This window comes from Schistocerca americana, chromosome 3 (genome assembly GCF_021461395.2).
Source record: "Schistocerca americana isolate TAMUIC-IGC-003095 chromosome 3, iqSchAmer2.1, whole genome shotgun sequence".
NCBI lineage: Eukaryota > Metazoa > Arthropoda > Insecta > Orthoptera > Acrididae > Schistocerca > Schistocerca americana.
In genome coordinates this window covers 565,924,691-565,941,224 of record NC_060121.1, presented here as the reverse complement: position 1 = coordinate 565,941,224, position 16,534 = coordinate 565,924,691, and the positions used below count along the sequence as shown (strand labels likewise).

At 40.7% G+C, this 16,534-nt stretch overlaps 1 protein-coding gene across 4 annotated transcripts in view; it reads left to right on the top strand.

Annotated features, from left to right (window-relative positions):
* Nucleotides 1-16,534, top strand: part of LOC124605431 (cytochrome P450 9e2-like) — a 121,604-nt gene that overhangs the window by 35,996 nt on the left and 69,074 nt on the right. For all 4 annotated transcript variants that reach the window (XM_047137096.1, XM_047137094.1, XM_047137095.1 and 1 more), the window contains exon 2: nt 14,703-14,929. In XM_047137096.1, coding sequence (XP_046993052.1) covers nt 14,710-14,929 — 220 coding nt within the window. In that variant the 5' untranslated portion in view covers nt 14,703-14,709. The remainder of the gene's footprint in view (nt 1-14,702; nt 14,930-16,534) is intronic.

Genomic DNA, 16,534 nt, shown 5'->3' with positions numbered 1-16,534 from the left:
AGAATTGTCTTTTAACATTTATCAGTTTTGGTGCCGGTGATCCAAGACAAGTGCACATACTATTCGTACTGGTTCTGTAAAATAGAGGAATACAGATTCACATGTGTATTACATTAGACCATCAGCCATTGTAGATCACAGGGTCAGCACACCACAAATCAGGATCAATCTTATACCTAGTTAAATGGAACCACCAGGTTTGCTGGAAGCTGGGCTGTGGCTTTGGGTAAGTGTTCCTTCTACACATTACATCTGCAGTGATGCAGAAAACATATGCAACTAGAAGGATGGATGACACAAAAGTTTAGGTTAATGATAGTAGATTTTGCCTTGGAGTCATTGACAGCCTTTTGACAGTGCTGCATTGACTAGGAGAATAACAGCTATTGGAGTGTATTAGGCAGTGACATGTAGGAGGAACTCTAGGCATCAACAAGAAAAATTTTCTGTTCCAGCACACAATTATGCTAATTTTCTGAACTAATAAATTAATTTTTTTGAATCTGCTGTCATCAGTTCACAACTTGAAAATGAATCATGATTGATTCTGAATTGTTTGTGTAAATAAAATGAGGCATAATTTCATTTTACAACATATTCTTACAATAAACACTATTACATGTTTAAAGAAAAGGTCCAATTCCAGATTAATTTCACACTATTGGAAGCATGCTCTTGTCAAACATTAATTTAAGGTATTTGGGATCATTTTTCCATCAACCAAAACTAACAGCCTTGTGCAAGACTAGCAAAACTTGTCCACAACATAAAAACACTGCAAGAGATTTTCTCTTTTGCCAAAGCACACTCAAATAAACATCATTCTCCCAGCTTCTGCTAGGTCCACCCATTCCCAGCATGTGTTTCAAATCACATCTCCGTAAAACATTTTTCTACTGCACCATAGACGAATAGTGATGATGTTTGTACAATTATGAGCATCAACATTCATTTGTTCTTATGATCAGTGACTTTCTTGGCAGCAGCTGAGGCATAAGTTAGAGTCCTATGCATTGTAGCCAGTGAATCACAAATCAAGACTATTCACTCCCTCTCACAACCGATGGTGCCACATACATGCAGCCAAGAGCAAGCACTCTGCAATGGGATGAAAACATGCCCTCTGCCACATCATGACATGGTCCCATGGTCTTCAGAATGGGATAAAGCTGCCTACATAGTGACAACAAGCCAGTGTCATACTCCGTCTGCATCCTTAGAGCTTACTCAATGGCTACTCTCTTGTTGATAACATACAGTCAGTCACACTCTTCTGATTCTAGTTCTTTTTATGTGTTAATTTACCACAAACATCAGTTGCCATCCTATCCTAATTGTTTTCCACACCTCCCTCACCACTGGTGCCCCAGGTGTGGTGAACAGTGTTTTTGGTGTCAGAAAAATCACCACATAGGTAGTGTCTGCAATTTCTCCAGTCATGCAAAGACTGCAAGAGAATGGAGCAGGATTCTATAAATAAAGTTGAAACCACCATGAATACCACAGAAGTCATTAAATGAATTGAAAATATTTGTCATATGGATAGTGTTTCAAATTGATAAAGGGGCTTCAGATTTGCTGATAAATACATACATGGAAATGAGTTCACTGCTGTTGCAAACTTGTTTGGGAAAGGTTATGTTGTACAATGGCCACTAACTTCTGATTCATGGGAGTTTTCAAGCAGAGGTGTCATCTTTATTGTTGTCAGTACTTTTGCAACCAAGAATACTTTTGGTCTCAACAAATTTAATCAGTTTGGATTTTCGGTCTTATGACAATACCTCTTGTTTGCACCACAGTTTGCTTCCAAACCATTGATGGCATCTGCACAAGTTCTCCAGAGTTGGTTTCTCCAGGGCAAGGCTGTGCAACAGGCAAAGATGTACCTCCAACCCAATTTCCTACTATGTGTTACGTATATTGCATGAGGAGATCAAAAATAAGCTCAATGACCTCCAACCACAAAAAAAAAGTGATCGTACTTACCTTGTGTAGTTCATAGACATCCCATTTAGTAGTGGTACACAAACTGAATGGCCCCCTTAGGCTTTCTGGAGACACTAAAGCAGTTAATTCTCAAGTGTTGAGTGACACCTATTCGATTAAGTATTTTGAGGATGTTTTTCAAAATAAAAAGGTGGCAAACTTCACTGCTCTAAAATTGAACTGTTGAGATGTATTTGCAGTTATCCTTGCATTCAGACTCCAAAATGAGTGTAAATTTTTAACACCATGTTTGGTCTTTATCAATATCTGCAGCTTCCCTTTGGTATTTCTACCTTACCTGCCATTTTCCAATGATACTTGGAACAACCGATCTGACAGATTGGCTACTTGAAAGCCAACACTCACTTTTTTTCCACACTGTGGAAGGCCAGTCTAATGTACCTGGGTTTCATTATAAATAACAACAGGGTACTACTGACCAAGTACCATGTACAAGCCATTGAAAACATGTTCCCCGCCCCATAACTTAAAAGAACTACAGTCTTTCACAGAAAGTTTGCAGCCCCTTACTTCCCTCTGAAAGGAAGAGGCTGAGTTTGTTTGGCCATCAACACACAACAATGTGTTCCATTCTCTTAATAGGTTCTGCAAAGGTTACCATGTTTGGTGCCCTACTTCCCCAGGAAAAACCTTTGATCCTTGCTACAGATACTTCCGGGGATGGTTTCAGTACTGTCTTTCACACTGCCAAATACACTCCTGGAAATTGAAATAAGAACACCGTGAATTCATTGTCCCAGGAAGGGGAAACTTTATTGACACATTCCTGGGGTCAGATACATCACATGATCACACTGACAGAACCACAGGCACATTGACACAGGCAACAGAGCATGCACAATGTCGGCACTAGTACAGTGTATATCCACCTTTCGCAGCAATGCAGGCTGCTATTCTCCCATGGAGACGATCGTAGAGATGCTGGATGTAGTCCTGTGGAACGGCTTGCCATGCCATTTCCACCTGGCGCCTCAGTTGGACCAGCGTTCGTGCTGGACGTGCAGACCGCGTGAGACGACGCTTCATCCAGTCCCAAACATGCTCAATGGGGGACAGATCCGGAGATCTTGCTGGCCAGGGTAGTTGACTTACACCTTCTAGAGCACGTTGGGTGGCACCGGATACATGCGGACGTGCATTGTCCTGTTGGAACAGCAAGTTCCCTTGCCGGTCTAGGAATGGTAGAACGATGGGTTCGATGACGTTTGGATGTACCGTGCACTGTTCAGTGTCCCCTCGACGATCACCAGTGGTGTACGGCCAGTGTAGGAGATCGCTCCCCACACCATGATGCCGGGTGTTGGCCCTGTGTGCCTCGGTCGTATGCAGTCCTGATTGTGGCGCTCACCTGCACGGCGCCAAACATGCATACGACCATCATTGGCACCAAGGCAGAAGCGACTCTCATCGCTGAAGACGACACGTCTCCATTCGTCCCTCCATTCACGCCTGTCGCGACACCACTGGAGGCGGGCTCCACGATGTTGGGGCGTGAGCGGATGACGGCCTAACGGTGTGCGGGACCGTAGCCCAGCTTCATGGAGACGGTTGCGAATGGTCCTCGCCGATACCCCAGGAGCAACAGTGTCCCTAATTTGCTGGGAAGTGGCGGTGCGGTCCCCTACGGCACTGCGTAGGATCCTACGGTCTTGGCGTGCATCCGTGCGTCGCTGCGGTCCGGTCCCAGGTCGACGGGCACGTGCACCTTCCGCCGACCACTGGCGACAACATCGATGTACTGTGGAGACCTCACGCCCCACGTGTTGAGCAATTCGGCGGTACGTCCACCCGGCCTCCTGCATGCCCACTATACGCCCTCGCTCAAAGTCCGTCAACTGCACATACGGTTCACGTCCACGCTGTCGCGGCATGCTACCAGTGTTAAAGACTGCGATGGAGCTCCGTATGCCACGGCAAACTGGCTGACACTGACGGCTGCGGTGCACAAATGCTGCGCAGTTAGCGCCATTCGACGGCCAACACCGCGGTTCCTGGTGTGTCCGCTGTGCCGTGCGTGTGATCATTGCTTGTACAGCCCTCTCGCAGTGTCCGGAGCAAGTATGGTGGGTCTGACACACCGGTGTCAATGTGTTCTTTTTTCCATTTCCAGGAGTGTAGAAGTGTCAGAATGTCTGATAGCTTTCATTTCCAAAACATTAAATAAATCCCTTGAGAGAATGATGCACAGATCGAGAAAGAGGCCTTTGCAATTGTCTATGCAGTGTGCAAATTTCACACATATCTCTGTCGTGTGAAATTCCACTTAGTGACTGATCAAAAGTCTTTGCTCGCTTTATTCGGCACTTACTTATCATTATCTGACAAAATGCCACAGCACTCTTAGTGATGGGTCCTCTTTTTATCTGCAAATTAGTATCACATTGAATACAAACGAACATACATTATGTGTATGCAGACACTTCCCAGCTTCTGGCTGGCCTCAATATATTTGACCAGCAGGAGGTTGTGTGCTTTGTGTTGACCCAGGAACACTTTGCACCTTAAATGATTTTCCAGTTGTGACATCCACCACTGCTACAGAAACTCGGAGGCATTCCATGATAGGACAAATCTGTGAATGGATGAAATCAGGCTGGCTGGACTGCCTCCCCCTGAGATTGGACTCAATGTTGAGATGTTACTTTTCTTTGAAACACTGGCTGTCAATTGAGGACAGGGTCCTCCTCCTCCTCACTACAGAATCCTATGGGTGGTGATCCTACCCTCATTCTGCACTCAGTCCTTGCCCTGCTAGCATCATAAGTGGCCAGGGTCACTACCTTCACAATGTGGACACCTATGGACTCAATTGCTGCTGCTGCTGCTGCGATGAGATGACTGTAGTTATCACTGCCATTCTGTAGAGACCAAGAAGTAGTCCCGTGCCCCTGCTCCAACACAACTGGTCCTGGCATCTCCTGTAAACTCCACTGGCTCTGATGGACCCAGCCACCCGTCCAGGACACTGAGATGGACGACCTATCAGAGGCACCAGCCCTAATAGAGTCACCAAAAATTGGTCATTTTTGACTCTTTGTGTAGATATGCTGTAGCTGGTGACTCACTTAGTATGACTTTATTTGATCCCACAATTGGCAGTGACACATACATGCATCGGGCAGCCAGAACACTACAATGGGCTGGAAACGCAAGCTTACAATATCTGTGCCAGCTAGCCTCTTTCTGTTGTTGACAACCTACACTGTGACCCGAGACTGTGTTTGTCTCTGGCAGGATACCTCATAGTAATATGATGGAATTTGATGTTATTCATGGACTTGAGTATCTCATAGTGTTAATCTTTGCATAACCATTTCCAGCCAGAAGTTTATGTTGTGTGCTAAACTCTCAACATGTACAGCACATGTAACTACTGTTTTTGGTCAAATAAATGGAGTGGAAGCACTGTTCCAACACTATTGTCTCTCAGTAGATTGTGCGACTCTTCGAGTCACACTCATTGCTGTGATAGGCAAGAGCAAGTAACCAATAGTGACCTCCAGATTTTAAAGTATATTGTTCAAGTCATCTGATAGGTACCCTAAACTGACGGGCTTGCATTGATTCTGCCATATCATTAATCATCAGCTGTTTTATGGACAATAGTATGTATCCTTAGAGGTGGTGATGTCAACTGTTTCTACTTACTTTTCTCAATTATTAATAAAGGATCTGTGGCAAGTTAAAGAAATTTTTGCTTGTAAGCACAAAGAAATGGATAGATTATGAATGAGTGGTATCTGTCAAAGAGGGTGGAGCTGTGGATAGAGGTTCAGGGTAATTTTTAACCTTGGGGTGGAAACAACCCCTAAATGGCAGGAGAATCAGCAATGAACAATTGCATAAGGATGCGGAAGGTAATGGAAACCTCTTCATTAAAGACACTTAAAATATAAACACCGGATATTTGGGAAGTAGTTGAAAATATGCACCATGATCTTTCTATCGGCAAAAGAATCTGGATTAGTTCCTCATTCAGATCTATGGGAGACCTTGCCAAGTTGGAGGTGATTATGAGAAAAAGGGCGAATAACCAACTCAGCCTATGATTCAAAGCATGGAATGTCAGATGTCGGAACATGGTAGGGAAACTAGAAAAAACTGTCAATATTCAGAATGCTGTAGGATGGGAAGGGACAGGAGATAAAGGTACAGGAAAATATGGGATTGATGGTAGTAAAGAGAGAGTAGAAAAACTTTTTGGATTCTTCAGTACGTTTCAGCTAGTAATATTGAATGCTTTGTCCAAAATTCACAAGAGTACCAGGCACACTTGGAAAAGGCGCAGTGTCACCAAATATTCCAGTTGTCAGTACACCATGCTCAGACAGAGATTCTGAAATCAGGTATAGGTCTGTAAGACATATCCAGTAGCAGATACAGATGCTGATCACAATTCAGTAATGATAAAGAGTAGACAGAAGTTTAAGAGAATTGTCCTGAAGAATCAATATGGAAAGAAGTGTGATATTAAAGTATTGATTAATGAAGAGGTGCGCTTGAAGTTCTCTAAGGCTGAAGGTACTGCAATAATGAATATCACAATTGGAAGTCCTTTGGAAGAGGAATGGACATCTCTACAGGGGTTGTCGAAAAGCAGGACAGACAACTATATGTACAAGGAAGGTAACTATGAAGAAATGTTGGATAACAGAAGAAATACTTCAGCTGATCACCAAAAGAAGCCAGTATAAAAATGTTCAGGGAAAGACGTGAATACAGCAATATAAATTACTTATAAATGAAGTAAACAGGAAATGCAACGGACAAAGGTGAAATGTGAAGAAATCAAAAAAGAAATGGTTATTGGAAGGCAGATTCAGAATACAGAAAAGTAAAAACAACCATCTGTGAAATTAGAACAAAGGCATTAACATAAGAGTGCAAAGGAGAGTGTAGACAGGTGGAAAAAGTACATTGAAGCCCTCTATGAAATGGGGGAAATTTATGATGACATGATAGGGGAAGAAATGTGTGTTGTTTTAGTAATACTCTTCTTATTATGATGTAATGACTGTATCCTCAGTATTCAAATTTTTGTCATCTCAATGCAAATAATAAAGAAGACATGTTTACATTAATTCTTAATTTAATAGTTTCATAATGGGTTCTTTGTCTTCTTCATGGGGTTGAATGGTGGCTCAGTTTTGAATTACAATGAAGCTGCAAGTATCTTTAGAAATTGAAGTGGATCATACAAGTAGCATCAACACAATTTTCTTTTAAATCCTCTGTTCCGAATTTTCTGTAAAGAAAATCTTCTAAATAACAATAATTTTCCTTTTCACAACAATTACATTCCAGCTTCTTTATATAAAAAATAAACATCCAGCAGCATACTACCAAGTACCAACTAGAACTGCTCTTTTGCCAGGTTTGAACATAAATATTGTCCAATATTGCTTTCTTTTACTGTTACAGTTGTTACAGTACAGTTTATTGTACAGTCAGTCATTATAAGCAAAGTGGAGAGTAATAATAGTCATGTTATTAGTAAACAAATCACTTTAGCTTTTCTATAATTTTTATGTAAAAAATATAAAAGTTAAGGAAATATTATTACTTAAAAATTAATTTAAATGTGCACTATGTGATCAAAAGTATCTGGACACCTGGCTGAAAATGACTTACAAGTTCGTGGCACCCTCCATTGGTAATGCTGGGATTCAATGTGGTGTTGGCCCACCCTTAGCCTTGATGTCAGCTTCCACTATCACAGGCATACGTTCAATCAGGTGTTGGAAGGTTTCTTGGGGAGTGGCAGCCCATTCTTCATGGAGTCCTGCACTGAGGTGAAGTATCAATGTTGGTTGGTGGCACCTGGCATGAAGTCGACATTCCAAAACATCCCAAAAATGTTCTGTAGGATTCAGGTCAGGACTCTGTGCGCTCTGGTCCATTACAGGGATGTTATTGTCATGTAACCACTCCGCCACAGGCCATGCATTATGAATAGGGGTCGATTGTGTTGAAAGGTGCAATTGCCATCCACGAATTGTCCTTCAGCAGTGGGAAACAAGAAGGTGCTTAAAACATCAATGTAGGCCTGTGCTGTGATAGTGCCATGCAAAACAACAAGAGGTGCAAGCCCCCTTCATGAAAAACGTGACTACACCATAACACCACCACCTCCGAATTTTACTGTTGGCACTACACATGCTGGCAGATGACGTTCACCAGGCATTTGACATACCCACACCCTGCCATCGGATTGCCACACAGTGTACTGTGATTCATCACTCCACACAACATTTTTCCACTGTTCAATCGTCCAATGTTTACACTCCTTACACCAAGTGAGGTGTCGTTTGGCATTTACTGGCATGATGTGTGGCTTATGAGCAGCCGCTCAACCATGAAATCCAAGTTTTCTCACCTCTCGCCTAACTGTCGCAGTACTTGCAGTGGATCCTGGTGCAGTTTGGAATTACTGTGTGATGGTCTGGATAGATGTCTGCCTATAGCAATTTACGATCCTCTTCAACTGTTGGCAGTCTCTGTCAGCCAACAGTCAAGATCAGCCTTTGCACTGTACATGTTCCTTCACATTTCCACTTCACTATCAAATTGGAAGCAGTGGACCTACGGATGTTTAGGTGTGTGGAAATCACGTGTGCAGATGTGTGACACAAGTGAACCCAATCACCTGACCATGTTTGAAGTCCGTGAATTCTGCGGAGCACCCCATTCTGCTCTCTCACAATGTCTAATGACTACTATGCACCTAATATGAAAACCATATGTTTTTAGAGATGTCTTGATACTTTTGATCACATAGTGTATTCCTATTTTTTTAAGTGTGGATACTGAGTGGTATCAGTAGATATGTATAAAGTGCTGGACTTAATAACATCTCAGTATGGAAGACAAAGGGGATTCAGTATTAGAGTTTAACAGAGCTTGGAAGACTTAAGGTCAAATATCGTGGAAGGAATAAAAAATGTTCTTTTGGAATTTGTAAAATCATTGGAGGATGTGACAACCAAATGATTACTGAAGTTAGTTTGTAGCATTTATGGTCTGGAATAACTACTGCAATCTACATCCTTCTGAATCTGCTTACTGTATTCATCTCTTGGTCAGTCTCCCACTACAGTTTTTTACAACCCTCTCCCCACTCCATCCACCCTGTCCTGTCCCAAACACACACACTTGGTCAGTAAACACTTCCGGGCTAAGTTGTCGTGGTCGATCTGTAGAATTTCTTCTCCCTGACGTGTCACCTCGGAAGATGTTCTCCGTAGTTGAGAACGAAACGTCAGGGAGAAGAAGTTTTACAGATCAACCACGGCAACTTAGCCCGGAAGTGTTTACTGATGAAGACGCCGGCCGTGAAAGCCTACATGGAATGACACACACTTGGCTCCAATACTAAACTGATGATTCCATGATGTCTCAGAATGTGCCCTATCAACTGATCCCATCTTTAGTCAAGTAGTGCCATAAATTTATTTTCTCCCCAATTCTGTTCAATCCCTCCTCATTATTTACATGACATAGCAATCTAATCCTCAGTGTACTTCTGTAGTACCACATTTTGAAAACTTCTATTCTCTTTTTGTCTGAACTGCGTATCATCCACATTTCACTTCCATACAAGGCTACACTTCATACAGATAAGTTTATAAAAGATATCGTAACACTTAAATTTATATTCAGTGTTAACCAATTTCTCTTCTTCAGTAACAGTTTTATTGCCACTGTCAGTCTACATGTTATATTCTCTCACTATGGCCATTGTTAGTTATTTTACTACCCAAATAGCAAAACTCATCTACTTCTTTTAGTCTCATTATCTAATCTAATTTCCTCAGCATTGTCTGATTTAATTAGACTACATTACATTACACTTGTTTTGCCTTTGTTGATGTTAATATTATATCCTCCTTTCAAGACACTATCCATTCCAGAATAATAACCGTTACCAGTCACAATAGAATGTGATTTTATTTATCACATGACTGGTTTCAGACTTGTTCCCATTGTCAGGTGGTTTACATTCATTTACATGTTTCCACAGTTAATGTTGGAGTCTTCTGCTTAAATTAAAAGCACACCTGAAACAATCCATGTCATTTCCAGATTAGACTTATCATATTTTTTACAAACTTTTTTCAATTTTTCACCCCTTAACTGTATATTAGCCACCGTATTAATTATTGGAATTCCTTAATATGCCTTTGATAGAACTTTAATTCCTTCTCCAAACTTTTCTTTGGTTTGCTGTACTGCTTGCTCAATGTATAGATTGAATAACATCAGGAATAGGCTACAACCCTGTCTTTCTCCCTTCTCAACCACTGCTTCTCTTCCATGCCCTTCTACTCTTGTAACAGTCATATGGTTTCTGTACACATTGTTAATAACCTTTTTGCTCTCTGTATTTTACCCCTGCTATCTTCAGAATTTCAAAGGATGTGTTCCAGCCAACACTGCCAAATGGTGTCTTTAAGTCTGCAAAGGCTATAAATGTAGGTTTGCATTTCTTTAACCTACCTTCTAAGAGAAGTCATAGTGCTAGTATTGCCTTACATGTTTCACATTTCTCTGGAATCCAAACTGATCTTGTCCAAGGTCGACTTCTATCTGTTTTTCCCTTCTTTTGTAAATAATTCGTGTCAGCATTTTGCCACCCCAACTTAGGAACCAGAAACCAGTAGTTCAGTAATACTAACACCTGACAGCCTCTGCTGTCTTTGGAATTGGTATTATTACATTCTTCTTGAAGTTTGAGGGTATTTTGCCTGTCTGCACACCAAGTGGAGTATGACTGATTGATATGTACCCAACAGGTAGCTGAGGATGTTGGGTGCGAGTGATGCTCTGAGAACAAGAGGTTTGCTCAGGAGAAGAAAAAAAAAACGTGTTTTATCAACTGTGGCTTACACATAATAGTTACGAAAATGTTAAAATACAAAGTTATTACTTTTTAAACAATAGTATTAGGAAAAGGATAGATTAGATTGCTATTCACCATAAAGATGACACGTTGAGTTGAAGACAGGCACAATGAAAAGACTGTTAAACAAGTGATAGTAAAGTAGAAACAATGTAAAGAATACAGAGCGTAAAGAAATGCAACATGCATAATGGTAGACAAATATGTTCTTCATTTTTTCCATCTTAACGGGTTTGCACACATATTCTTACAACTGGTTAATGTGCTCAGTATGGGGTGTAATCACCTCTGGCAGCAATACAGGTGTGATATTGATGAGGCATGCTTGACTGATGTCATCAATCTCTTGTTGAGGCAATAATGCCCCTTCTTCCTGCAGAGTTGCTCTCAAGTCTTGGTTGGTGGATGCTGATGTAATGCAACCCATCTCCTTAGTGCATCCTGGACACGCCCTGCGGAATTCTAATTGGGAGAGCATGCAATATCTTCTGTTTCCAAGAAAACATTTTCCACCCATGTATTGCCCAATACAAAGCCTGGGTCCACAGCACCCCACAACAACTGCGTATGAGGTCCCAAGATCTCTTCACAGTACCTGACAGCAGTTAAACCATGCCGATTCACCCATACAATTTCATGAAGAGGTGCTCGGGTGGTCAACGTAATCCCTGCCCACAGCATTAGGGATCCTCCTTGAAACCGGTCTCTTTCCACAATATTTGGGTCCCGAAATCATGTTCCATGTTTCCTCCAGATGCGAATCCATCGAGAATCACTCTCCAGACCAAATCAAGACTCATTTGTGGAAAGAACATTGGCCCACTGTTTGACCGTCCAGGTGGCTTGTTGATGACTCCACTCTAGACGTTCCCTTCTGTGAAGATGTATCAGAGGCACACGTACAGCAAGTCTCTGACAGTAAGGGTCTCAGTGCCAAAGCCTTCTGTACACGTTTGCCTTGATACAGCACATCCAGTGGATCCTGCAAGGTCAGATGCCAGTTGCCATGCAGTACTAAGGCGGTACTGTTGTGCCCTTACAGCCAATTAAGAGTCTTCTCTTTCTGATGTCACATGTGGTCTTCGGGATATAGTTTTAGTCTCTACAAACTGTCACCACATCTCAGAAACAACAGAAAGATTCACATTAAGCCATCAAGCCACATCAGTTTCCAACTGTCCTGCTTACATTCTTCGTATGGCCCTCCACTGCCTAGAGTCTGGTAGGTGTTCTTCTCTGTACCATACTCCACTGTCTGTGACTGTGTACACAGGGATTGTGGATGTGAGGCTAGCTGGCAAACACTACCTCATTTGATAGGTGCTCTGACATGAGTGTTGGCGTGGTTGTCTATGGACCAGAAAGCCGTCTTCCACGCAGAACACAATCATATGGATATCTGTTGACAGTTTGTATGATTGTATATTACACACACACACACACACACACACACACACACACACACACACACACACACACACACATAGGCAAGCACATCTCAAGCACATATGACCGCCATCTCCAGCAGCTCAGACTGGAATCACACACACATGACTGGTTTCAGTCACAGTGCCCATCTTCAGATGGTTTGCATTCATTCACATGTCATCACACTCATTATTGGACTTCTCTGTTCACATAAAAAGCATATAAAGTAATGATGACTAAATAGACACAAATGAACTGTCTGTCTGCAAATTAATGTGCCATCTTTACAGCGAGTGGCAATCTCTTCTTTTCATCATATTGTTTAGGTTGCAAGATGCAGTTTCCATTGTTTGATTTTAATTTTTAAACGGTAATATAAAAGACCTAGAAAGCAGTGGATACGTATACACAGTAGGTGAAGAAGTTATTTTGATTAAGATTTAGCTCAATGCCCTTAAATAAGTAAAATAATAAAAAATGATGGTTTGTTTTTTGAAGTGGAAGTTTGAGTGTACAGTGAGATTTACAAAATATCACCAAGATATTTCTAGAGACTCAAATTCTCTGATTGGAGTACTTCATAAACCAGTATTATTCTAGTAAAATTATACAATTTTGAAAACATAAAAGTTGTTGTTGTTGTTGTTGTTGTCTTCAGTCCTGAGACTGGTTTGATGCAGCTCTCCATGCTACTCTATCCTGTGCAAGCTTCTTCATCTCCCAGTACCTACTGCAACCTACATCCTTCTAAATCTGCTTAGTGTATTCATCTCTTGGTCTCCCTCTATGATTTTTACCCTCCACACTGCCCTCCAATACTAAATTGGTGATCCCTTGATGCCTCAGAACATGTCCTACCAACCGATCCCTTCTTCTGGTCAAGTTGTGCCACAAACTTCTCTTCTCCCCAATCCTATTCAATACTTCCTCATTAGTTATGTGATCTACCCATCTAATCTTCAGCATTCTTCTGTGGCACCACATTTCGAAAGCTTCTATTCTCTTCTTGTCCAAACTATTTATCGAAGATATTTCTAGAAACTCAAATTCTCTGATTGGAGTATTTCATAAACCAGTATTATTCTAGTAAAATTATACAGTTTTTAAAACAGAGAAATTTCATCTACAATATTATGACACTTGATTTTGGAAGGATTACATCGTAAAAATCAAACATTCTGGAAACACAATTTTGAATGAAGATAAATTTTTAATTATACAGTTTTCAAGAAAGAAGAGATATGGCTCTTCAGATTCTCCTGGCATACTTTGCTACAAAATAGTTCACAGGTGAATGGCTGAATGTCTTCATTCAGAGGGCGTGTTGGGCACTGACATCTGGCCATTCACCAGCGAACTATTTTGTCAAGATGAGGTCTATTGTAGAAACAAGAAAATAGAGAGCTTTCAAATTAGGTGTGTCTCAATGAAGACAGTAGGGTCAAATTTTCAAATGCACGTTACTCTTACAGATTTTAAATTTTGAATACTTCTATAAATAAAATTTTTGCACATGAACTATTTATACTTTTATAATCAGCAATCATTGAACTAGACTCTGAATAATAGGGTCCTTAAAAATACAGCTTGGATAGGAATTTAGATATTTCATGTGTGCCTAGTATATGTCTTATATATGGAATGAATAGCAGAAAAGAAAAATAGGAAGATTTACTTTAGCAGCAGCAGTTTAGCAAGTAGTGATATTCCTCCTTGAAGTGTTTCAAGGTACCCAAGTTGTGATTAAATCTGATTTTGGGTGTTAGGAATACGCCAGAGCTTCTTATGTATCACTTTAAGCTGTCATTCTTTCTGCACTCAAGACTCAAATGGAATGGGAAGTCATGCACTTAACAGTGGGTTGCATTGTATGGATGTAGATGTAGAATATATTGATGATTGTTACCTATTTAGACTGTACTTTGGGCATCATCAGGATGTAAAAATGTAAAAGGAGAGAAGGTCTGAATTAAATTGTTAACATCTTTAAAAATTTTCCAAGTTCTACTTACAAGTGACATAAAGTAAAAATAAAAATACCCTTGGTTCGTAGCCATACACCACAGGTAACATGGTGAACATTAACCGATTATAACATGTTCTTTGGTTGCGCCCAAAAGAAATAAAAAGTAGTCTGTAGCGTGTATCTCACTTTTCTCCATAGGCAGAATGCAATTTTCTCAAAGTGTTAGTTGAAGAATATAAATGTAGTGGGCTTAAAGAGGATTATACCAAACCTGGGCGATTGTAGCTTATAGCAAATGTAGCTTGTGACTTACTGAATATATGATGGAAACTATTCTGAGCCACAATTTATAAACTGTGTTGTAATAGTATTTAAATTTGTTATTTTTATCATTTTCAGATCTGAAATGGAATGGGGCACAATTATTCTTGCTTCTTTACCAATCATCATACTACTGTTGTATTGGCACTTCACACGTACATTTTCCCACTGGAGGAAGAAAGGTGTCTTTTATATTGAGCCTCAGATTTTCTTTGGAAATGTGAAGGATAGATTCACCTTCCGCTGTTCCTTTCACGAAATGCAACTGAGGCTTTATAAGCAGTTTGAGGGGCATCCTTTCGCAGGTTAGTAGCTCAGACATGACTGAAATTCTTATCATTGTTATTGTTGTTACAATTGTGTCTTACAGACCATCATGAAACTCTTGAATCTTTTTAGAAATTGATAAGTATACAGTATGCAACAAATATGAGGGTTGGGAATTAAGTGGTGGCAACTATTCACAACCGATATGAAAGAGTTACATGTTTGCACCTGTTACTGTCCTTCAAAGTAGTCACCAGCATTGTGTGGAACTCATTGCCGGCGATGTGGAAGGCGTAGTATACCGTTAGCAGAGCCTATTCTATTGATGGTGCAAATGAAGCGATCTACTGCCTGTTGAATCTCTGGAACAGTTCTGAAGCGAATGACACGTAGTGGTTCCTTCATCTTTGGAATCAAATCAAAGCCACCATCACCTGTGACCAGCTTTGCGAAACAAGTGGCATCACTTTCTGCGCAACCCACCCATTGTTTTGCATGACAATGTGTGGGCGCGTACAGCGCAAGCTGTGGCTGTTCTGTTCAGTCAATGGGACTGGGATGTACTGTACCATCCACCATACTTGTGACTTTGATTTGATTCCGAAGATGAAGGAACCACTTCGTGGCATTTGCTTCAGAACTGTTCCAGAGATTCGACAGGCAGTAGATCGCTCCATTTGTACCACCAACAGAACAGGCTCTGCTAACGATATATTACACCTTCCACATCGCTGGCAATGGGTTCTACTCAATGTTGGTGACTACTTTGAAGACAGTAACAGGTGCAAACATGTAACTCTTTTGTATTGGTTGTGATAAATAGTTGCCGCTATTTAAGTTCCAACCCTTGTATTTTGCCATATAGTTGGCAGATCATAAGATTCTGCTGTTATTTACAGATTTTGGCTCTCTTAGTAGTTCATGTTATGCATCTTGATTGGGTAATTTGTTAGGTACAAGTGTACATTAAATTATTAATAGTTTCTACATGTCCACTAGTGTGCTCAATAGTCCATTTGATCTAGTGGTGTATAATCCAATGTTGGTCTACGTGCTGTGTCATCAGTCTGCACTCTACTAAGTTTACTTGTGACCACAGGTTTTCTGGAGATGATCTGAATCAAGGGTGGTATCAATGTGAGAATTTTATGATCCAACAAAAAGTTGAAATTCCTAAATATCCTATAAATATTCAGTCAGTTTTGTGAGGACTGTCTGCACACTAGTAAATTATCAGTGTATTGTTGGATGAGACCACTTTCCCATATATAATCCAGAATGAATGAGTGAGTGTGTATCTTGCCATGCTGATATACACATTATTTGATCTCAAAACAACTGTGATGACTATCGGCCACAAGAATCATAATCTTGAAGCTTGACTTGCAAACCCTTTGATCGAGGATCTTTGACATGTTTGTTTTTGTGTGGTTCTTTTTGCAAATGGTCAGGCTTTGTTTGTATCTGCTACAGTTATTTAATAAAAATATTCTTCAGTGTACATTTTGTTGCTTGTTATTATTCCTTCATTGTACAACTAAAGGAAGAGAATCACCACATTGGTGACTCTGGACTCATTTTCACCCATTATTTCAGTGACTACGTGTTGTGTGCACGCTACGAACAATGAACCATAAGCTGTA